General features: G+C 45.4%; 1 protein-coding gene across 1 annotated transcript in view; it reads left to right on the top strand.

Moving 5' to 3' along the window:
* Nucleotides 1–18,793, top strand: part of SCN10A (sodium voltage-gated channel alpha subunit 10) — an 88,918-nt gene extending 70,125 nt beyond the window's left edge. Inside the window, exons 20-27 of the mRNA XM_021071677.1 lie at nucleotides 410–583; nucleotides 4,456–4,578; nucleotides 6,490–6,774; nucleotides 7,506–7,559; nucleotides 8,370–8,507; nucleotides 8,751–8,855; nucleotides 14,161–14,431; nucleotides 17,124–18,793. Coding sequence (XP_020927336.1) covers nucleotides 410–583; nucleotides 4,456–4,578; nucleotides 6,490–6,774; nucleotides 7,506–7,559; nucleotides 8,370–8,507; nucleotides 8,751–8,855; nucleotides 14,161–14,431; nucleotides 17,124–18,331 — 2,358 coding nt within the window. The 3' untranslated portion in view covers nucleotides 18,332–18,793. The remainder of the gene's footprint in view (nucleotides 1–409; nucleotides 584–4,455; nucleotides 4,579–6,489; nucleotides 6,775–7,505; nucleotides 7,560–8,369; nucleotides 8,508–8,750; nucleotides 8,856–14,160; nucleotides 14,432–17,123) is intronic.

Raw genomic sequence — 23,130 nt, 5'->3', positions numbered from 1 at the left:
TTTCCTTGATTACCAGTGAGATGTAGGAGTCTTACTTTTATTTTCATGAACATCCTTTGATGCTTTTATTTTTAAACCAAGTCACTGTTAGCAATTCCTTTGGTTTACTTCCAAAATCCAATTTGAGAAGGTTTCCTTTCTCACTTGTGTTCAGCTCCCCTGCAAAGTAAGCAGGGCTGTGTGTCCCCACTGGCTCCGAGGAAGTCCTGGTTTATATCTTCCAGAGCCTCCTCCACTACCCCCACCATTCCTCCCCAGAGCAGAGAACAAAACAAAATGATGTGGGCAAGCTGGTTAGCAAAGCTCTTCTAGCGACTGCAGGCAGGGAAGACTGGGCCCCTCCCTGTCCCTAGGCCCTAGGGCTCTGGGTCCAGGCTGTCCACCTACCACTTTGTTCCCTTCCTTACAGGCCTTTGAAGATTTTTACCTTGACCAGAAGCCCACAGTGAAGGCCTTGCTGGAGTACACTGACAGGGTGTTCACGTTTATCTTTGTGTTTGAGATGCTGCTCAAGTGGGTGGCCTATGGCTTAAACAGTTATTTCACCAATGCCTGGTGCTGGCTGGACTTCCTCATCGTGAACGTGAGTGGCCCAGTGGGCACGTATGGGCTTTGGGGTCCTCTCCTCTGGCTGATGACTGTATCCAGTGCAAAGGAAGCTCAGAGGTCTGACCTTCAGGGGCTACTCCAAAGAGAATTCTTAGCAAGGGGTCTGAGAATAGCCCTGCATATCCATGGTCCAGGTAAGATCTGGGCAGTACATGATTCCAACACAACAGTGACCCTCAGTTCCTAGGTCTCCATCCAGAAAGACTGCTTACTGACCTCTGTATTTTACATCCAAAGCAAGATGGCACATGACCTTGCATCCACTGACACAGCTTCTGGACCTATGGATGCTGAGAATTGTCCAGCTTAGAGAATCGACCCTCCCCCAACTCAATGGTCCCCAGCCCTGGCTGCACTTTAGAATCACCTGAGGAGCTCTCAAGAACACAATGAACAAACACTGCTCTTTCCAGAGATTCGGGTCTTATTGGTCCTAGATGGAGTACAGGCTTCAGTATTTTGCGAAAGCTCCTGGGCATGACCAGTGTGCAAACAGGCTTGAGAACCACTGAGCTTATACCACTGGTATTTCCCCAGTGGCATTAAAAGGGGCAGAGGTTGCCTTTGGAGGGGTGATGAGCTGGAACTCTATATTCAGACTAACCTGTGGCCACTAGCCCTGCATTAGGGGATTTACCGTGTACCTCCCACACCTTAAACTTGAGATTCCTCAAAACTCTGGGGATACCATCCCCAATAAATTTCTCTTAAGAGTCCTCCTAGCCCCAAAGCCAGGAGTGACCTCCCCCTCCTCTTAACCACACAGTCCTCTATCTGTCCAGGCCCTGACAGTCTTGGCTTGGCAGGATGGCTGCCTGAGCTATTTCTTCCCTGCTGCGTGGCTGAGGGTCCCTGCAGGCAAGGGGAGGCACGTGCTATGTTTGTCTCTGCCTCCCACATTCCCACAGCCACCAGTGCCAAGGTCTGCACATCAGAGGTGTTAGGAAATGTGTCTGTATTTGGTGCTTGCCTCCTGAAGCTGGATGGGGTCCAGTTCAGAACATTCTGTCCAGCCTCCTGTGTTGGCAGGTCCTCCACAGCAGGTCTGTGCACCCAATTCTCTTCTTTCCTGACACCAGTGAACTAGCAGCATCAGGCCACTGCAACACAAGGATTAGCTGTGAGGCCTGAAATCTGAATCACAGGTGATAATTTTGTGAATATCAAGTAATTACTCATAAATGAAGGGAAAATGTTTTATTCTAGCTGCCCACCCCTGTTCGGGGCATAGTAATTCCCACCTAAGTAGGTCTCGCTAGTTTCAGCCCTGATCACCTGAAATGGTCACCCACTCATCCATGTATCCCTCCTCCTACTAATTCTTCCTTCTGACCCTCCACCCTTCCTTCTATACATCCCTCTCCCGTCTCTCCAACCATTCACCCTGACGTTTTCCTTCCTTCCTAACATCTATTCATATCATCTCCTTCCATCCATCCATGCTCATTCTTCTTTCCCCCTTCCCTTCTACTCATCTATTTATCTTAACCTTCCTTCCACCCATCATTGGTCTTTAACCCTTCTATCTTCCTATTTGTCTTTCTATTGAACTATCCAGTCATCTGACCTTCTGTTCACTCATTCAAGCAGTCTTCTATTCACTCATTTTTCCATCTTTTTATTCTTCCTTTCACTTATCTATCTATCCTTCCTTTCTTCCACTCATCTGTCCTTTTTCTTCCATTCATCCATTCATCCATCCAGTCAACCTTTTGTCCATTCTGTGATCTCTTCCATTCCTTTATTCTATCCGTCTCTCTATATTTTCATTCATCCATCAGTCATTTTACCCAGCCATCCATCTTCCCCAATCCATCCCATTCATCCACTATCCATGCCTCTGTATTTTGTCATTTCTCCTTTGGTTTCTTTTTTTCCATCCTTTCCTTCAACTATCGTATCCATGCTTAGATCATTTAATCCGTTATTTTATCCAAACATCCTTCAACTTTCATCAAGATTTCTCCTTTATTCCCTTCCTTCCTTCCATCAATCCATCCCAACATGATTCAATTTATCCAGTGTTTATTTATAACAACTGAATATTGGATTGTTTTATGAAGTGCTCTGGAGAGACAGAAGCCAAGAAATAAAAATTCCCTATCTCCAGGAGTTTATACTTTAATCTTCCAGCAGATAAGACACACAGCAAGAAATAAACATATGATGAGGAAGAGAATGTGGTGAGCACTGCTGGAAATAATTAGTGTCCTAGGAACACAGAGACATGAGCCTTCTTCCATTCTGGGGGTTGGATAGTTGTGAAGGTTTCATATAAGAGGTGGCGTTAGATGTGGGGTTTAAGATGGGCAGGGGCAACAAGGTGAAAGAAGGACTGGTGGTGTCCAATCTCAATTAAAGGATGATCTTGGGCAAAGGTACAGACAGGTACATTTATGCAACGATTTTATTTGGATAGGATATATGGGCGAAATATGACTGGAAATACAGGCTGTAGCTATATAATACAGAGTAGGGAGTCTGGAGCTTATCCTGAGAATGCTAGCATTAGCGAAGGTTGGGAGTAAGAGAGAAACATGATCATAATCAAATTTGCAGTGGAGAAATGATGGGATGGATGCAATACTGGGGAGGCTAGTGCCTGAGCAGTGGAAGTAGAGCTGGGCTTGGGTGGGAGGGCTTTGATGGACAGGCCCCACTCCTGACTGCCCCAACTGCAGAGTTTGTATAGGAGGCAGACTTCCAGAGGCTGAACAAAAGACTGAACAGGGTCTAGCATGGAACTGTCCCCAGACCTCCTGCTCCCAGTCAGCCAGGCAGCTGGGTGCCACCTACTGGTGTTTGGAGCCTTGCCTGGATGAAGGAAGGAGCTCCTTTCCATTCCACCTTTTTGTCCTGGTGAAGGAAGTCACCATTCAGAGAAAGGGCTTTATTTGAGGCTCTAGCACCCAAGTGTAAACCCTGCCCTTTCAGAAGTTCTGATGTACATCCCCACCTAGCTGTCAAGGTAAGCGGAGCCTGAGTTCAGCCCACCAATCAGGGCACAGTTGGAATCTCCCAGGATCAGGTACAGCCTCTGGCAAGCTCAAGCCAACATACATGGAATCTCCCTGGCACCTTTGAAGTTCCTGGAAGATGTGACCATTTTTCCATGTCAATTTGTGTCCTTTGAGGTCCTTGGTCCAACACTAAAAAAAAGACAAAATTGACCGACCTATAACATGGACTCCCAACTCGGTAATTACATTTCAACTGCCTGTCAAAGTGGGATCTCATGGCCCCATGCCAGTCACTCTTCCTGAGGAGCTGCAGAGCTGTGAGGGTCCTGGGGTTCTCATTTTACAAAGGTGGGAATGCCACCTGAAGTAGCAAGGCACTGATCCAAAGTCCCAAAAAATTATGGTTGAGAGGGAACAAGATTCCACCCTGCCCAGGACTCTTTCCTTTCCACTTTTCTGAGCAAAAACAATTAAGACTCACTTTATATTCCTCAAAATAGACTTTCAGCATAACCCCCATGAAGGATCAGCATCTCTCCAAGTCTCCGAAAGTCGATCAAATTTTCATGGCTGTTGGGGCCTGGCTGGTGTCCTAGAGGAGAAGGGGAAGGGGAACTCCACTGGGAGCTTGACCATCTGCATACCAGGGGGTGGTGATGTGGGAGACTGAAATATTCTTGCCCAAAGCTTCAGATAAATGATTAATGAAATGTTTAATGAAAGAGAAGAAATTGAACTCTTGCTACACCTCTCACTGAAGTTCAGAATAAGGTGGGAGCCACGTCGACAAAGTAAGAGGTGGGAGGGAGTTCCCATCTCTTTCTACCAGGACCAACTTTCTGGAACCCTACCTAGGGTGATGCTCTTTCTCTCTGCCTGCACTCAGATCTCACTGACAAGCCTTATAGCAAAGTTGCTACAGTATTCTGATATGGCATCCATCAAAGCCCTTCGAACCCTCCGTGCCCTGAGGCCACTGCGGGCTCTGTCTCGATTTGAAGGCATGCGGGTAAGACCTATCTCCAAGCTGCTCTGGTCTTTGATATTTGGTACCCTTCTCCCCTTTACACCCTCCATACTGCTGACCCTGAGCTCCAGGCCGCACCCCTGCAGATGGGCTCTGGGTCCCCACTTCCTGTTCTGACGTTGGCAATGTCCCAACTCGCCTGGTCCATCAAGTCCCTCTGTGAGCCCTCTTCCCTTCTCACCTTAACAATCACACCCACCAGGACTCAGACCTCACTCTCTCCTGCTCTTAGAGAGGTGATCCTGCTTCATGGTTTCCTAAGCATCTCTCACCTCAGTCTCCCCACCCTGCCTTTTGTCCTTACTGCCAACACCTCCAGAACATCCTGAGCTTCATGTTTCCATGACAAAGGAGGCTTGCTTCTGGAGTTCACGTTGTGGCAAAGCAGAAACAAATCTGACTAGGAACCAATAGGCTGCGGGTTCAATCCCTGGCCTTGCTCAGTGGGTTAAGGATCCAGCGTTGCCATGAGCTATGGTGTAGGTCACAGACATGGCTTGGATCTGGCATTACTGTGGTTGTGGCATAGGCTGGCAGCTGTAGCTCTGATTTGACCCCTAGCCTGGGAAATTCCATATGCTGCGGGTGTAGCCCTAAAAAGCAAAAAAAAAAAAAAAAAAAAAAAAAGGCTTTCTTCTGACACTCCATTTGTGTGTAATGACATCATCAGCTCAATCCTCTCCCACTGTAATGTATCTTCTCCCCAATCCAGCGAAGTCCTCAGGTCCTATGGATTCTCCCCTTTCATCCATCCCTCTCCTCATCCTTTGAGATCAGCTTCACTGTCTTCCTCAGGATGGAATGCTCACAAGCCTGGCCCTAATATTCTGGGACCGCAAGGGCTGCTAATTTCCCTTCCTCCCCTTCCTCCTAATTACAAAACTTCCTGGTACAGAAAGCAAGGTTTGCTTTCTTCCTCTATCATTGCCTCAAAGAAAATATCATATCTTCAAAACAAAAGTAAGATTTTATTTATTTATTTTTATCTTTTTGCCTTTTCTAGGGCTGCACCCGTGGCATATGGAGGTTCCCAGGTTAGGGGTCTAATCGGAGCTGTAGCCACCAGCCTACTCCAGAGCCACAGCAACACGGGATCCGATCCGCCTCTGCAGCCTACACCACAGCTCACAGCAACGCCAGATCCTTAATCCACTGAGCAAGGCAAGGAATTGAACCCGCAACCTCATGGTTCCTAGTCGGACTCGTTAACCACTGAGCCACGACGGGAACTCCACAAAAGTAAGATTTTAAAATTAACTCGTTGGAGTTCCCACTGTGGCACAGAGGGTTAAGGATCCAGAATGTTCTCTGCAGTGGCTCAGGTCACAGCTGCCTCTTGGATTCAGTCCCTGGCCTGGGAACTTCCACATGCCACAGGTACGGGAAAAAAATTAACTTGTACCTTTAAAACACTAGGAGTTTATCACTGAGATACTTTGATCTTTATTTTACTTTATATCCAGGTTGCTGATTTACAAATAAGCAAGTTTGTGAATATGAATTCGGGTGTTCACTGATTCTTGACCAAAGCACACTATAAACTCTTATGTTGTGTGTTGTATTTAGGGAAAATAAAGCAAGGCTTAAGCACAACACACATGCTTACACCCCTAAATGAGCATCTGTGTACGTGTGAATTTGTCTATCTTCTCAATCTGGAGGAGAGATACTGAAACCTACCCTGAGTGAAATTTAGAAAGAAGGTATAAACCTATCTCCAGCTGCCCATGTCTCTGTCTTATGAGTCTGAAATATGGCTCTAGTTAACCCACAACTCTTACTTCAAAGGCCACTGGCTCATGAAGCAGCCTGAGTGAATGTAGAAAGAAGTGGGATTTGGCAAAGAGGGTGAGGAATTTGTGGGGCTCCAGGTCTTTCTGCCTTTCCCTCCAGGTGGTGGTGGATGCCCTGGTGGGCGCCATCCCGTCCATCATGAACGTCCTCCTTGTCTGCCTCATCTTCTGGCTCATCTTCAGCATCATGGGCGTGAACTTCTTTGCAGGAAAATTTCAGAAATGCATCAACAACACAACTGAAGGCTTTCTTCTTGTGCCTTGGACTACCGTGAATAACATATCTGACTGTGAACGTCAAAACTACACTGGAAGCTTATTTTGGGTCAATGTGAAGGTCAACTTTGATAATGTTGCAATGGGTTACCTTGCACTTCTGCAGGTGGTGAGTCCTGAAATCAACCACGTTTCTTCCTTTGGCTGCTCGATAACATGGGGGGTCTGCAGTCTCCCAGAAGATGCTACATGGAGATTTTGCAAGGGGTAGCACTCTGTAAACTGAGCTTATTCCCCATTCCTACAGACTACACCGGTGAGGCTGGAAGGTCCTACTGATGAGTGTGGTCTCACAGTGGTGCAATTAGACCAATGTGTGCTAAAAGAATAGAATTAAGGGGTCCCACCTGTCATGGGACTATATCAGGTGATGACTTAGAATTCACTGCTTGTAGAAAATAGACATGGTATAGCCATATATTCAGTCTTCTACTGCAAATCACCTCCTAGAGGGTAGTAAACTATGTTCCAGGTGTAATATAATGATCAATAATGCTTGTGATGATGACAGTCAATAACATTCATACTTCCAGGCATACAATCATTCATGCACCCCTTGCCTTCATCCACGTGTTCATTCCATGTTGATGCAATTGCTTATATACATTTTGTCATGCAGTTACCCACAACTTCCTCCATTCCATCATTTGCTCGTGCATTCGTTCAAAAACTAGTGCCTGAGTAGCTACGGTGTGCCAGGCACTGAAATCAGAGGCATGTCAGAACTGGCTCCAGGCGGCCCAATGCTCTATGAGAAAAACGGATAAATAAGTGAATCAAAACAGAGGCCAGTGTAGATGGATGCGCAGACACTGAGTGGCCACTGCTCCTTGTTTCTAGGCAACCTTTAAAGGCTGGATGGACATCATGTATGCAGCTGTCGATTCCCGGGAGGTGAGTCTTAGCCTGCGGTGCCTACCGCCTCCCACTCTGTGCATCCCTCCCACATTAGTCTATTTGAAATGGAGTGAAGGTGGCCTTGGTGCTGGGAGAGGCAGTCACCCAGCAGCCTTCCACTGTCCTTCCCTGGAGCAGTGGCAGCTGGTTCTCCGATAGATGTTTAACCTGACCTAGTCTTCTAGACTTCTCAAGTTCTTTTTCCACTTACCATTAAGGAAATTATCAGGAAACCTCTGAAGAACTGTGTGTGAGGGCAATCCCTGGGCAAAGGCAAGGGCGAGGGCAGTGGCTGGAACAATGTAATTTCAGGCACCATCATGGCAGCCAAGTGGAGGAGATGGGTACTGTTGGGGAGAGACCCTTTCCCACTGGGGCAGACATTACTGATGCCCTGCCCCACATGCCCTCAGCCCACGTGAGTTTTCTGATTCTGAGATTTACCTTTCCTTGGGGCCTCAGAGCTTGCTCAGTAACCCTCCCCCCAAGGGTGGAGGACTGTACGTCTGCAGGGGCAAACCTCAGAGATAAGCTTTAGGGGTCTGTAGATAAATGTTCTCGCTTCCTTCCTTTGGAGGCACAATTTTGAGGTGTGTTCTATGGTCCTTAGAGGATGGAGTGCCAGTTGCCCATGTGATGGCACTGCCTTTATCCTGTTCTTGTCTCCCCACCCCTCCCTCACTCCTGCTTCCTGGGATCACCTACTACATAAGCCACCTGCACCCAGATCCTTGTCTCAGGGTTCTGTGGAGGTGAACACAAGCTCAGACACCCCATCCTACCATGCCCCTCCTTGTTTGCTCACAGGTGAACATGCAGCCCAAGTGGGAGGACAATGTGTACATGTACATGTACTTCGTCATCTTCATCATTTTCGGTGGCTTCTTCACACTCAATCTCTTCGTTGGAGTCATAATTGACAACTTCAACCAGCAGAAAAAAAAGATAAGTGGGGCTGAAGTGTTTCTGTGGTAGGGCAAATCTTAGACTTCCCACTCCCAGCCTCGTGACTGAAGCCACCGCTAAGCACAGTCCTCTTGCCTGACTAGGAGCCCAATCTTGGCCTTTGGTACCAACACTGACCTTTGCCCCCTGATGGCAGCCTTCACCCCTGTTTGAGGTCTGAAGGAGTGATGGCTGCCCTCAGGGAGCAATGACAGTTGTGCGTGTTTCCCTGTCTCTCTGCACTTAGGGGGCCAGGACATCTTCATGACAGAGGAGCAGAAGAAGTACTACAATGCCATGAAGAAGCTGGGCTCCAAGAAACCCCAGAAGCCTATCCCACGGCCTCTGGTGAGCTCCAGAGCTCTCCTCTGGCAGAGCGTGTCTTAAAAATCCAACCCAACAGCCCATACCTGTGCCAGTAGGAGTCTGGCTAGTGCTCTTAGTGGAGGAGAGTTTGGGGATGATATAATGAGGGTTCCCAGGCCCAAGGAAGAAAAGTCTGCAAGCAGCAACTCTGGTCTTCTGGAGTGAAATATCTCCTACTGTATAGGGAAGTACTGAGTTGCACAACTGGCTGAGTGGTATAGCACAGGACTGGGAGAAGATTAGGCTAAATAATAGTAAGGATGGTTAGAACCCCACAATGAAAAAATTTGTGGTTACACATCATGATATAGGTTGCAATGGATTGCCAGCTTCACCCCACATTCCACCCCATGTGGACAGGTAGGCAGAGAGGAAATGGCCAAACCCAGCCCTCTTAGGATTGTGGACCCAGTCATGGTTGTGGTCAGGTGATGTAATAGGAACCAAAAATTATCCCACTCTAGTGATTAAGGACTGACTGACCCTTAAAGCCATGCTCCCCTTTGATTCCTTTATTCACAAAGAACCATAGCACAACCCCATTTGTCCTTCCCTACGTAAAGCCTAAGGACCTTCAACAAAGATACAGGCCTTTCCCTAAATGAACGGGGGAGACATACATTCTATTGGCCAAAGCATTAGGATTTCTAAATCAAGGCATGGGGTTTGCATAAACTAAAACTAAAAACTTAATGAGCACAAAATCTTGAAAACATTCACAGGAGGGGGAAAATGCTATGACCTTTCACACACTTTACTTGGAAACAGTGGTCACAAATTTATTACTATTCTCAGCTCTGATAAGACGTGTTACAAATGGGGACTGATGGAATGTGCAGACCTCTGAAGAAGCAGAGGTTTCCTTCCAAATCCCCCACAAACTCAAGGTAACTGGGTTGAGTTAGCCTGAAGGGAGAGTCCCTGAGGCTCTGGGATATCCCTCCAGTGTGCAGTGGACAGGAGCAGATTCAGAACCAGAAGATGTAGGTGAAAGGTTGGCCCAGCCACTCAGAGCCAAGGAGGGGTTATGGAAGGAGGGTCCTAAGACCTAAGAAACAAGCAGCTAAGTCCCTGCTGGCTTTTACTGGTAGCTGGACTAGTATTGAATCCACATTTGGACCAGACACCAAGGAGTGCTATGCTAGGTACAACCCTTGGCAAAATCATGACAGTTTTTGTACCTTTCCCTTCACACTTGCTCAATCTCTATAACATCTCAGCTTCTCCCCCCTCATCAGCCAATCCCATAGGCAACCATAGCTTCCTCCTCTCCAGGAGGCTGATTTCCTTGGATAGGGTGAGCTGCATTTCCAAAAGGGACCCTAGGAAAGGATACCATCTGTTTTTTGTTTGTTTGCTTTTTAGGGCCACACCTGCGGCATATGGAGGTTCCCAGGCTAGGGGTCAAATCGAAGATACATTTGCTGGCCTACACCACTGCTGTGGCAAAGCAGTATCTGAGCCATGTCTGTGACCACACACAATAGCTCACGCAATGCCAGATCCTTAACCCACTGAGTGAGGCCAGGGATCAACCCACAACCTCATGGTTCCTAGTCGGATTCGTTTCCGCTGTGCCACCATGGGAACTCCGGAAAGGACACTATCTTAATACAAAGGTAGGAACTGAATGTTGAAATTCCAGGCTCTGAAATAGGAATGGAAGTCAGTGGTTGGGCAGGAAGACCTACAACAACATCATTATGATTCCTAATTAAGCCCTAACCAAGGTCCTTCAAGATTGGCACTGGAGGAGGTCTTTCACATGGATAAGGGAAATGAGACCTCATAGCCCGGCTGTGTTCCTGAGATTAGCCATCTTTTTGGATGGGAGTGGGTCTATTATTAATTAACTATCAGCATTGTACTGGCTTTAGTGGGAGAACATGCCTCTCTCCTTAATATTCTGGTCCAAGCATGGCAAACATTCTTTCCTTTGTTCCTCTCTGCATAGCTGAGGCAAGGCTGGAACATTTAAACAAGACTTTGAGGCTTAGGGATGCCAAAAGGGAAACTAGCAGGACAGGGTCCAAGCAGCAACTACATCTGGCTGCTCTCCAGGGCCCACAAGCCTTGGCCCGTCCTAGCTCCTGGCTAGCATCCATGTGGCAGGCAGCATCTTGGCACCCACCACCCAGTAGGACAAGGCTGATCATCTGCCCTCCACAAAGTCCAGAGCCAAGAAAGACACCCAAGTGAAAAAAGAAATTCCCACTCGCACCTAAGACTCACCTTCCCAGATCCAGCCTCCTTTTCAACAAATTACTGGTGCTGGAATGCCCATCTTCCCTGAGGGAGTCCTACAGGTTTATCTGGTTAGATAAGCTGAGCACTGGCACAGGACTCTGCTCCAAAGGTGCATAGGTGCCAGTTCATGGCAAGGGCAGCCTTGGATGGCATAGGGACCACCAACACATGTGTATACACATTACTTCTTGCCGCAGGTGAAGCCCAAATTCTAAATCTTATGCTTCATCCACAGCAAAGACTAAGTCTTCCACAAGACTGGTAAGTTTTATGCTATAACATTGTCTACTATAGAAATCACTAAAAGCAGGTTTCACATACTCCACTTTATAGGAAAATTATGGGCTCCAGAATATTACATCATCAGTCACCCACTTCATCATCTCTGAGAGCACTGAGGGATGCAAAGAAGTGATCCCTGCCCACAGGCTAAGCCAAGAGTGGCCAGCAAGCTGCTCCATTCCCCAGTAGCTGAATATCCAGGGCAAATTAGGAGCTTGCTCTGTTTAATTAGAAATCATATGGCCATGAATGCGACTCTGTTTTTTTCATCATTTTCAATGAGGGAATGAAAGCTATTAGTGGCTCAGCAGTCCCTCCCCCATTCCAGAAAAGACATGAGCCAGCAGTTATGCCTGGAGCCAGGCCCACTTGGGTCTGATTCTTTGCTCTAACCCTGCAGGGTAGCAAACCATCCCCACCATGAATCAGAAAGTAGGAACCAGCTTCTGTCACAGCCCTTCTCCCTCTGCCTGCTTTGCAGCTCCTGGGAGCATCCTGGTGAGATTCATAACAGGTTCCTCTCTCCCTCACAGCCCCTCATGCAGAGCACTGCACATAGTACATGTTCAAGAAGCCTTTTGTACAGAATTATATTTAATCCACCTAGTGGAGTGGCTTTATAATTTTATTTGAGGTGTGGGTAATCCAGAGCTATCCATTCTGTCATCCATTCATTCATCTGCCTATTGAGTATCTATTGCATGCCAGGTACTATGCAGTAATGAGTAAGATGGACAAAGTTCCTGCCTTCACAGAGATGATAGTCCAATGACACAGGAAAACAATTCAAAAAAATCACACACATATTAATTCACAGGCTGGAGAGATTGCCAAGGGAGAAAGAACAGGGTGAAGAGCAAAGGAATCCTAGGGCTGAGTCTTGAGGAGCTCTTTACATGTAAAGGTTGAGTAAAGAAAACTCAAAAAAGAGCAACAAGAAAGGATAGAAAAGAGCCAGGGAAGTTAGGCTTAATGGCAATCAAGAAAGGAGCGTTTCCAGATGGAGGGGGTGGTGAGCAGTGCCAAACAAGTGTCCTGGGATTTTGCATCATGGGGGTTACGAGTGATCTTAACAAGAACCACATCAGTGTCAGGACAAGGACAAAAGCTCTGTTGGAGTAGGTTTAGGAATGAATGGGAAACAGTGATTACAAAACTCTTTCAAGAAATTTAACTGTGAAAGTGGGGAGAGAAGTAGGGTGGGAGCTGGAGGGAATGGGAGGTTTAGGAAATTTTTCTTTAAGTTAGGAAAAACTAGATCATTAGAGATTTAGCAAAGGAACCAAGAGAAAATAGCTAAGAGTGCCAAGTGTGGTGAGGAGCCTCACTCATCAGTAATGAAGCAGAGGGACCAGGAAGTTGATGAGTGGCAGCAATGAAGAGGAGATGAAAGTGAGCTAACTCAATGACGCAGATGTGAGAGGAAAAAGGGTTTCACAAGACACAAGCAAAGGTCTGGGGGTGACAATGAGGAACAAGAGAGACCTCAGGCATACCCCCAGCCATGGGGTCTGTGGGGTGAGGAGAATGATCGATCAGCCTTTGAGCAGGAGGAGAGGTTTGCAGATCAAGGCAGGTAAGTTCCACAGAGCTCAGAAGTGGCCAAGAGAAGGTGGGGGTGGAGGATGAGGCTGGAATCGAGAATTCACAGGGCAGTAAGATGTTAACAGCACAGGAGAGACTAGAGGGCCATACGGAAAAAATTTTAAACACCGTAAAAACTGGAGTTCTTGTTGTTCCTCAGCAGTAACAAACCCGGCTAGTATCCATGAGGATGTGGGTTCAATCCCTGGCCTTGCTCAGTGGGTTAAGTATCTGGCAATGCCATGAGCTATGGTGTAGGCTGTGGACATGGCTCAGATGCCCTATTGCTGTTGCTGTGGCATAGGTTGGCAGCTGCAGCTCCGATTTGACCCCTAACCTGGGAACCTCCATATGCTGCGAATGTGGCCCTAAACAGACAAAAAATGAAAAAATTTTTTAAAATTAATAAGCACCCTAAAAATAGCTCCCCCAAAAAATGGTCTCTTGGTTGTTGGGGCTGCTCTGCTTCCCTCTGAGAATGCAAACGACCTAGACCTGACACCATGCCTTACTTAGGTATCTGCACAGCCCTAGCAGTAAAAAGAACATTTATAGGAATAAGTTGTACAGCTACACTTGAATTTACCCTCAAGTAAGTAATTTTTCAAGCAGTTCTTGAACTCTTGCTCTATGCAGGGTACTACAGGAACACAGTTAAATAAGACTTGGCCCCATCCTCAAAGAGCTCATTGACTAGTACAAAAAAAAAAAAAAGTGTACCCAAAACACTAGAATTCAGGACTGACCCTAATGGCTGTGGGAGCCCAAAGAAGGGATGGAGCCATGTGGTATAATGTGATAAAGGAAGTCTCCTTGGAGGAAGTGGGGCTTAGAAGGGATGGATCATGCAAGGCCATTGAGATTTAGATGGCCAAGAGAAGGGACTGGAAGGGCATTGCAAGTTGAGGGAAGAGCATGGACAAGGACAAAATGCCTGGTGACTTCATGGAGCCAGGAGAAGCAATGAGAACTTCAACTGAGGCAATGAGGTAGAATCAACTAAGAGCGAGATTTTAAAAGCAATAACGACAGGACTCAGCTTCTGTTTAGATGTGGAGTGTGAGGGAGACAAAAGAGACAGACTTTCAAAACTTGTCTGTGAAGAACATAGCCTCTCTAGATGCTTAGTTTACGCTGGCGTGAAGGCCTGACGTACCCTCTCTTGTTTTCTCAGAACAAGTACCAGGGCTTTGTCTTTGATATCGTGACCAAGAAAACTTTCGACATTATCATCATGGTCCTCATCTGCCTCAACATGATCACCATGATGGTGGAGACTGATGAGCAGAGCGAAGAAAAGACAAAAATCCTGAACAAAATCAACCAGTTCTTTGTGGCTGTCTTCACGGGCGAGTGTGTCACAAAGATGTTTGCTTTGAGGCATTACTACTTCATCAATGGCTGGAATGTGTTTGACTTCATTGTCGTCGTCCTCTCTGTTTTGAGTAAGTGGACATCACGTGTGGTGGGGACACCCAGGCTCTGCTTGGGGTTGTTTTGGCCGCTCTTTCAAAACCTAGGGGACAACTGACAAACATTTAAAAACCTACATTATGTGTTGTAGGAGCTCAGTATTTGCTGCTTTGTAAGAGCAGTGGCTTTAAAAGGCCCCTGGCCTCTCAGTGAAATGCAGAGGCTCCACTGGCCTTTTCCCTGCTGCCATGAAATGTATTCAGGCACCTACTGTGTGCAGAGACATTGCCAAAATTCAGGGGGCTGACAGGGAATAATCACTCACCAGAGAACCTAAGAGGATGGCGTTTCTGGTGGGTCTTATCTTTATGGCCTTCAAAACAGAGTGGGTGGTATGGTGTGAGGTGAGTCATAATATACTTTCTGGAAAAGGAGGTGGTTGCCAGAAGAGTGAGGAAAGACTAGAAGGAGATTGTTCAAAGGAGATTCTTAAGTCAAGGGCCTGGAATTAAATCTCTGTGTAACTGTCCACTTAGGGAATATGAGTGATAGAAAAGTCAAGGGGCCAATTCCAAGAGATCAGTGCTGTTATGACCTAGTCTGGGTGCTGTTGAATGACAGCTCAGTATGTGGGGGCTAACAGTGTTCAGAGAAAAACGAATGGATTTCAGAGGCTAAAGAGGGGAATGGAGCACCCACTGTAATTGAGTGCTTGCTGAGTTCTGAGCACTGGGCTGGTCTCCATGGAGCTTCACAGCAGCCCTGTAAGAGTGTGATTATACTCATTTTATACATTTAATATTGATTGCACCTCAGAGATTAAGAAAGTTATGCAAAGTCATAGAGTTTGTAAATGGTGGAACTGATTTTAGACCAGGCTAATGTCCTTTTTCATAAACAACCTCCCACAAACAACCAAGAGATTGTCCCTGGCCTTTGTGTGGTTTAGCCAAAGTTTGGCCCTATAAAGGCCAAATCCCAGCACACCAGCTTTACTTTGCATTATAAATATATCCTGACCTGCTTACTTTTCATGTCAGGGCATAGCCATAGATTTAATTTTCCATCGATTTATCCTCAAGAGTTAATAGCATCTAAATACAACTTGGCATCATTTAATCAATCCCCCTATCCTGGTGCTGAAACACAGCCTTGGGTTGAGTTTGGGGATTTTAATTTTATTTTTGATTTTTGTTTTGTTTTATTTTTCTATTGCTCCCAAGGTTTTTTTGTGGGAAGTCTGTTTTGTTTTGTTTGTTTGCCCTCCAAACTGAGAAACTCTAAAGGCCATTTTTGATTTTATGTTAGGGAAGGAAGCTTGCTTATGTGACTTCCAATATCAGTCCTGTAGCAATAAAATATACTCAAAGTACTCCATTCTATCATGGGGATTCCTTAACTACAAGTTCCTATGACCTATATAGCAACACCCTTCACTGTCAGAAATTACTCATAGAGCAAGCTTGAAAACACTGCAAGAACCCACCAGCCATGCTTCTGCCCGCCTTCTCTCTCCGCCTTTCTTCCTTCCCACCAGTGAAACGTGTACTATCTCAGTACAAGTGTGAAGAGGTAGACCAGTTGGCTGATAGAATTTCACTTGATTATATAGACATATAATGTGTCTCACACTATGGGAAAATGCCCCAGCTAAACTGGACTTTAAGAGAGGGGCTGTAGTAAAGATTTCATAATATAAAATTATAATTATTGATCAATTCTCCCTTTTCCTTCCAACACAGTATTATAACCACCCATATTCACATGACAAAAGACAAGTAAGGGAAAAGGGTCAAGGGCACCCTGGCTGAGAGAGAGCTTCTGACCATACCCCCTGTCGTTTGTCCCGAGTATTTGTGGATCCTGTCGGACCTGGAAGCTTCGCCTAATTTTTGGTGGTCTTAACAGGCCTCTGCAGATCCCCAAGACCAAGCTTCATAGATCTTCAAGTTAGATATCACATAGGGAGACATATACAGTCTTATTCATGGTTGGGGTTGAGGAGCTATAATTGACCCTAAAAAATCCCATCTCTAGGCCCCAAGACAGAGTTCAAACACAGCTGGAAATGAAAGAAACAAATAAACGCCATTAAGCAGACAGCTGGTCACTTAAAGCCATTCTGCTTTAGCTGTCAGCCTGTTGCCCAACTCCTCAGGCCCCTTATAATTAATACTAGGCTCTGTACAATTATCCATGGGACCATGTGCCAGGAACTGAGTCAATCTTCGCAGTGGGAGATATGGAGATGTATCACAGGGGGTCTGGGCCCTCACAGAACATAGGACCAGAGTGGAAGAAAAGGCATGGCCCAAAGGCTGAATTCTCAGGAAACAGCCAGATCTGTGTCACAGACAGAAACATAGGACTGTGTGTGTGTGTGTGTGTGTGTGTGTGTGCCAAGTAGGGTGCAATCACTTCCAGCTGAACTAGGCTGCAGAAGGTAGGATTTTGACCATGGAGGTTGACTAAGAAGATGTACAGATGGAGGGAAAGATAAGAACACAGTAGGAAGAATGAGACTTACTTCAGGGAGAAAGGATTTATGCAATGGACACTTACTGAGCCCCTACTTTATGCCAACCACTATGCCAGGCACAGAGTCCTTGAATACGGATGCTCACATGGAGATCCATATGGGGCAGAGATGATGAGGTGCAATGACAGCCTGTCAGGGCTTGTGATTAGAAGTACTAATTAGATCACTTCCCCTCACTTTTAAAGGCCTGGTGTTTGCTGAAATTCTTACATCACTTGGAGTTTTCTTCTCCCCAACACTCCTCCGAGTCATCCGCCTGGCCCGAATCGGCCGCATCCTCAGGCTGATCCGCGGGGCCAAGGGCATCCGCACACTGCTCTTTGCCCTCATGATGTCCCTGCCCGCCCTCTTCAACATCGGGCTGCTGCTCTTCCTCGTCATGTTCATCTACTCCATCTTCGGCATGGCCAACTTCGCCTACGTCAAGTGGGAGGCTGGCATCGACGACATGTTCAACTTCCAGACCTTCGCCAACAGCATGCTGTGCCTCTTCCAGATCACCACGTCGGCGGGCTGGGACGGCCTCCTGAGCCCCATCCTCAACACGGGGCCGCCCTACTGCGACCCTCACCTGCCCAACAGCAGCAGTACCAGAGGGGACTGTGGAAACCCACTGGTGGGCATCCTCTTCTTCACCACCTACATCATCATCTCCTTCCTCATCGTGGTCAACATGTACATCGCAGTGATTCTGGAAAACTTCAATGTGGCCACAGAGGAGAGCACGGAGCCCCTGAGTGAGGACGACTTTGACATGTTCTATGAGACTTGGGAGAAGTTTGACCCCGAGGCCACCCAGTTCATTACCTTCTCTGCCCTCTCAGACTTTGCAGACACCCTCACTGGCCCCCTGAGAATCCCCAAACCGAATCGGAATATATTAATCCAGATGGACCTGCCCTTGGTCCCTGGAGATAAGATCCACTGTTTGGACATCCTGTTTGCCTTCACCAAGAATGTTTTGGGAGAATCTGGGGAGTTGGATTCTCTGAAGGCAAATATGGAGGAGAAATTCATGGCAACTAATCTTTCAAAAGCGTCTTATGAACCAATAGCAACTACCCTCCGGTGGAAGCAAGAAGACATTTCAGCCACTGTCATCCAAAAGGCCTATCGGAGCTATGTGCTCCAACGCTCCATGACAATCTCCAGTCCCTCAGGTGTGCCCAGGGCTGAGGAAGAGGCCGTACCAGTGCCAGATGAGGGCTTTGTTACATTCATGGCAAATGAAAACCACATGCTCCCAGACAAATCTGAAACGGCCTCTGCCACATCTTTCCCACCATCCTACGACAGCGTCACTAGAGGCCTCAGTGATCAAGTCAACTTAAGCACATCAAGTTCAATGCAACATGAAAATGAGGCTGCCAATAAGGAAGCCCCTGGACCCTAATGAGGACACTCCAGCATGGGCATGTCCAGTTCTGATATGTCCTCCTGCTCCGTGACGACTTACCACCACCACCTCACCAATGCATGCCACTGGTCACACTGTCAGGACTAGGCAAGGAATGCAGTTGGTGTGCACCTTTGGAGAAGCCAAAGAGGCCAAGGGCATCTCCACTGTGACTTCCCTTTTAAATTTCAATATCAGATGATGGGTTCCCTTACTTTCCAGGAAATATCCCTAGTCCTTTTATTTTGATGGTGACCAGAGCTTGTATTTACCAACACAAACATCTCAGGACCAGAACTTCCAAAGATACATGGTATGAATGTTGCTGAAGATCCAAGGTTGTCCTTCATGAAACAGCACATAGAGATTGGAAGTGTTATTTAGGATTTTGCATGGCTGCATGTTGAGAGATGACAATTGCTCTGGCCCAGGGTAGCACCTGTGGTATATGTCATGAAAAGCCTTTGAGATATCTATTAAAATTAATATTTTAAATATATGTCAAAGCCAGTGTTATATCTTAAGGCATCATTTTTTAAAAGTGTCATAAATCAATTCTTCACTTTCACAGTTCCTGATGTTTTGCAGTTTGTGCTTAAGGCTGGGTGGGCAAGAAGCAGCACTGGCCTGGGAGCTTGTTCTAATCCAAACTCTTCCAATGCTCACCTGGCTGACCTGGGCCAAACTCTTTCCCCTCTGATCCTCTTTCCCCACAGTGGCCAGGGGCAGAATGGATTCTCTCTGCAGCCCTTGCATTTCCTGTTGTAGAATACAATGGTGCCCATTCCCAATTTAGATGACAAAAACACTCTTCTGAAGTGGCAACAGCCAGACCTTTAAGCTGTGTAGACAAAAGACAGTTTTTGAATATAATCCAGAGCCTGTTCACATCTTACAGGAAAGTTTACATATTCCCCTCGGGCCAGGAGCCTGTAATGAATGCAATCAAAAGAAACGGGAAATTTTGAGAAAGATGATCTGGGAGATCAAAGTTATGGCCAATACTTTCTTTAATTCATTCTACAAGTGTCATTAAGTACCTGTTATATGAGAGGCTCTGCCCTAAGCACAAGACATAATGGGTGTTAAGCCCCCGAAGATTCACTGATTTATGCAGTGGATGGAGTATGGGTTTATCAGGAGACGAAAGGCACATGGCAGGTCTCAAGACGAAGGAGAGGAAGAAGTTCATGTGGCAACATAGAACATAAAGGAGTTTAATGACAGCATGATCTTCTATTAAATCTTAGGACATTCCCTGCCACAATGACAAGGATCAGGTCAATTCACTGATATATATTTGATCGCTTTATAAGGTTTTCCATTTATTTAATCACAAAGTCTAAAGACAGGTCCACCTTACATGCTTCATGGATATAGATTTTCTAGGGCCTTGCTCTCCTTTCTCTGTCACAGTTGGTCCATCAGAAGCCAAAGAGGCTTTCAAATTGTTTGTTGGGGTTTGCAGGCACCCACAAATGCAGGTTAATAAGGTGATGTTGGAATAGCTAAGGGCACAGGCTGACCCAGTACAAATCAGCTATTCTCTGGAGGCCTGTTTTGCCTCTAAAAGATGAGTTCAGCAAAATAGCTCTTCCTCCCTAGTTCCACTGGACCAGAGAGAACACATATTGACTGTACAGCTTCTTCAACAGCTAAAACTCATGCAGCCAATGAAAATGCCCTCAGAGAGGATGCTCACCCAAGTGTTTACAAGACAGCTGGGTGGACAGAGAGCTTGGGGACTGGCTAACTTTTACAGTGTTGTATGGAAGAATTAAAGGTACCCAACCATCAGACTAGTTTTATGAAGTAGATGATACTATTCTCAAAGATATTCTTATTACATTTTTGTCCCAATTTGCGAGGTGAATTGTGTCTCGCCAAAAGATAAGTCCTAACCAATGGTACCTGGGAATCTGAGCTTCTTTGGGAATAGGGTCTTAGGTTAAAGTGGGCCCTAATCCAATGACTGATGTCTTTAAAATGAGGTAAATTTGGACACAGACACACAGAGAGGAGGGTGCCATGTAAAGACACAGAGAGAAAGTGAGAGAGACAGAGAGGGCAGCTATGTGAGGACAGAGACAGAAACAGAAACGGGACTGATGCAATTACAAGACAAAAAATGCTGAAGATTCTGGCAACCACCAGAAACAAGGAAGAGGCAAGAAAGGACTGTCCTCTAGAATCTTCACAGAGCATAGCCCCTCTGATACCTTGAGTTCAGACTTCTGGCCTCCAGAACTTCAAGAGAATAAATTCCTATTATGTTAAGCCACCTAGTTTGTGGTACTTTCTTCTAGAAGCCCTAGGAAATGAACTCACCCCATGTTTTTTTCCCACGTAGATTTACCAGCTTCTAATGGGAACCAGTGGAAAAGTGGTACAGTACATGCAGCTTGCCTTACACAGTTTTCAGAAAATGTATCTAATACAAATGCAGGATTAGCCCTTAAAATTTTTACTAAATCAGGAGTTTCCGTAGTGGTGTGGCGGACACCAATCCAACTAGGAACCATGGGGTTGTGGGTTCAATTCTTGGCCTAGCTCGGTGGGTTGGGGATCTGGCATTGCTGCAAGCTGTGGTGTGGGTCACAGATGTGGCTCAGATCTGGTGTTGCTGTGGCTGTGGCATAGGCCGGTGGCTATGGCTCCGATTGGACCCCTAGCCTGGGAACCTCCACATGCTACAGGTGCGGCCCTAAAAAGACAAAAGACAAAAAAATAAAATAAAATAAATAAATTTTACTATCTAGTTCCAAAGTTCACCTGGTAGTCTACTTACAAGGTAGGAACTAGACTTATAAGGGAAGAAAATCTCAGAGGTCCAGAGCAGATGAAGAGCCAGAGCTACCTTCTCCACCTCACCCCTAGGAGATGGCACTAGCTACTCTCTGGCCTAGAATACATGAGAATACCTTATCAGTACAGAATAGTGGTGTTGACTATATGAATATCTGGAGCCTACAGGTTCTTTAAAATATGCTTCCACCATAACCACTCCTGACTTTTTATCCATTAAACTGTATAAGACACAGATGATCAGGAACATTGAGGAACATTCAGCCAACACAGATAGGAAGATGTAGGTAGAGCTTTGGTGTGATAAGCATTTGCCTTAAGACAAAGGTGAAGTCACTTTCCCAAGTCATAGGGATATAAAATTAATAAACAGATCCTCAGCCTGGAGCTGAACACAGTTGAAGGTGAAGGGGGAAAAAAAAACCAATTCCAAAATTTCCAGCAGTGACAAGCTATTTGAATCATTCCTCCCATTGAAAATGATGAAAATTCTGGATAAATACCAAACAACAATAACATGTCCTCATGGGGTGACATGAACAAGGTAAGGGTTCTAAAGCTTTATTTTTATCCAGGAGTAAAGTAAAATTTTTATAATTGTTATATTTAGGTAAGAATGCATGACTTGGAGTTCTCTTATGGCTCAGCAGGTAAGGATCTTGCTTTGCCACCGCAGAGGCTTAGATTGCCACTCAGGTACGTGTCCAATCCTCAGCCTGGAATTTTCACAGGCCATGGGCCTGCCCCTACCCCCCCCCACAAAAAGAATGCATGACTTAATTACCAGGGTTGCCGCTAACAGAACAGAAACAGTATACAATTTCCAAAGTTGGACAAGGGGAAAATATGCTAATAAATAATTAGGCAATCAACAAAATTAGGTAAGGAGGGGGATAAAAGAGAAATATAGAACAAGAGGAACAACTTAGAAAAGACAGAGTAATGCAATATATTTGAACACAAATATATTATCAGTAATTATATTAAATGTAAGTGGACTAAATGCCCCCAAAATAAGTGAAAAAATATCAGGCAGAACTTTTAAAATTCAAATAAGTGATATTTGCAAAGAGATACCTCTAAAACCTAAGGTTACCAAAGGGGTAAAAATAAAAGGACATACTATGTAAATAATCATCATGAAGCTGCAAAAAAATGTGCTTTGAAAGTACTTATGGACATTCCCATTGCGGCTCAGCAGTAATGAACCTGACTAGTACCATGAGGATGCAGGTTCGATCCCTGGCCTTGCTCAGTGGGTTAAACAATTTGGTGTTGCTATGAGCTGTGCTATAGATCACAGACACAGCTTGGATGTGTCGTTGCTGTGGCTGTGGTGTGGGCTGGCAGCTAGAGCTCCGATTCAACCCCTAGCCACAAAAAAAAAAAAAAGTACTTATGGAACATTTACAAATTAGTCCATATACTTGGCCATACAATAAGATTCAAAAAGTTTTCAAGGGATTAAAAGTATATAATGTATGTTTTCACACTAAAATACAATTTAGCTGAGAATAACAGAAGGAAACAGACCATAGCATATACAGACACTTAATATAGGACAAAGATGGCAAAGCATAGCAGTGAGGAAAAAGATGATCTTCCTACAAATGGTGCAAAGACAATTGTGTTTTCATGAGAAAAATAAACAAAATTGTACCCCTACCTAAAACTGTACTTAAAATCAATTCCAGGTGTACCTAAGTGTGAAAGGCAAATTACACATTTAGAAGTAATATAGGAAACTATCTACATGGAATAAAGAAGAGGCTGATAAACTTGACCACATTAAAATTTATAACAAATTCATTTCACTATATCATGGAAAAGAGTAAAAAAAAAAAAACCAGCTATAGAGTGGATAAAATATACAAAACACAAAAATCTAATATCTAGAGGAGAATTTTATTAACATCTTCAAATCATTACAAAATAGATAACACAGTAGAAAAAATGGCAAGAGATTTGAAGAGGCACTTCACAAAAGAGGA

This window comes from Sus scrofa, chromosome 13 (assembly GCF_000003025.6).
Source record: "Sus scrofa isolate TJ Tabasco breed Duroc chromosome 13, Sscrofa11.1, whole genome shotgun sequence".
Taxonomy (NCBI): Eukaryota; Metazoa; Chordata; class Mammalia; order Artiodactyla; family Suidae; genus Sus; species Sus scrofa.
Note: the sequence above shows the minus strand (reverse complement) of the source record. Positions and strands in the feature narration are given on the sequence as shown.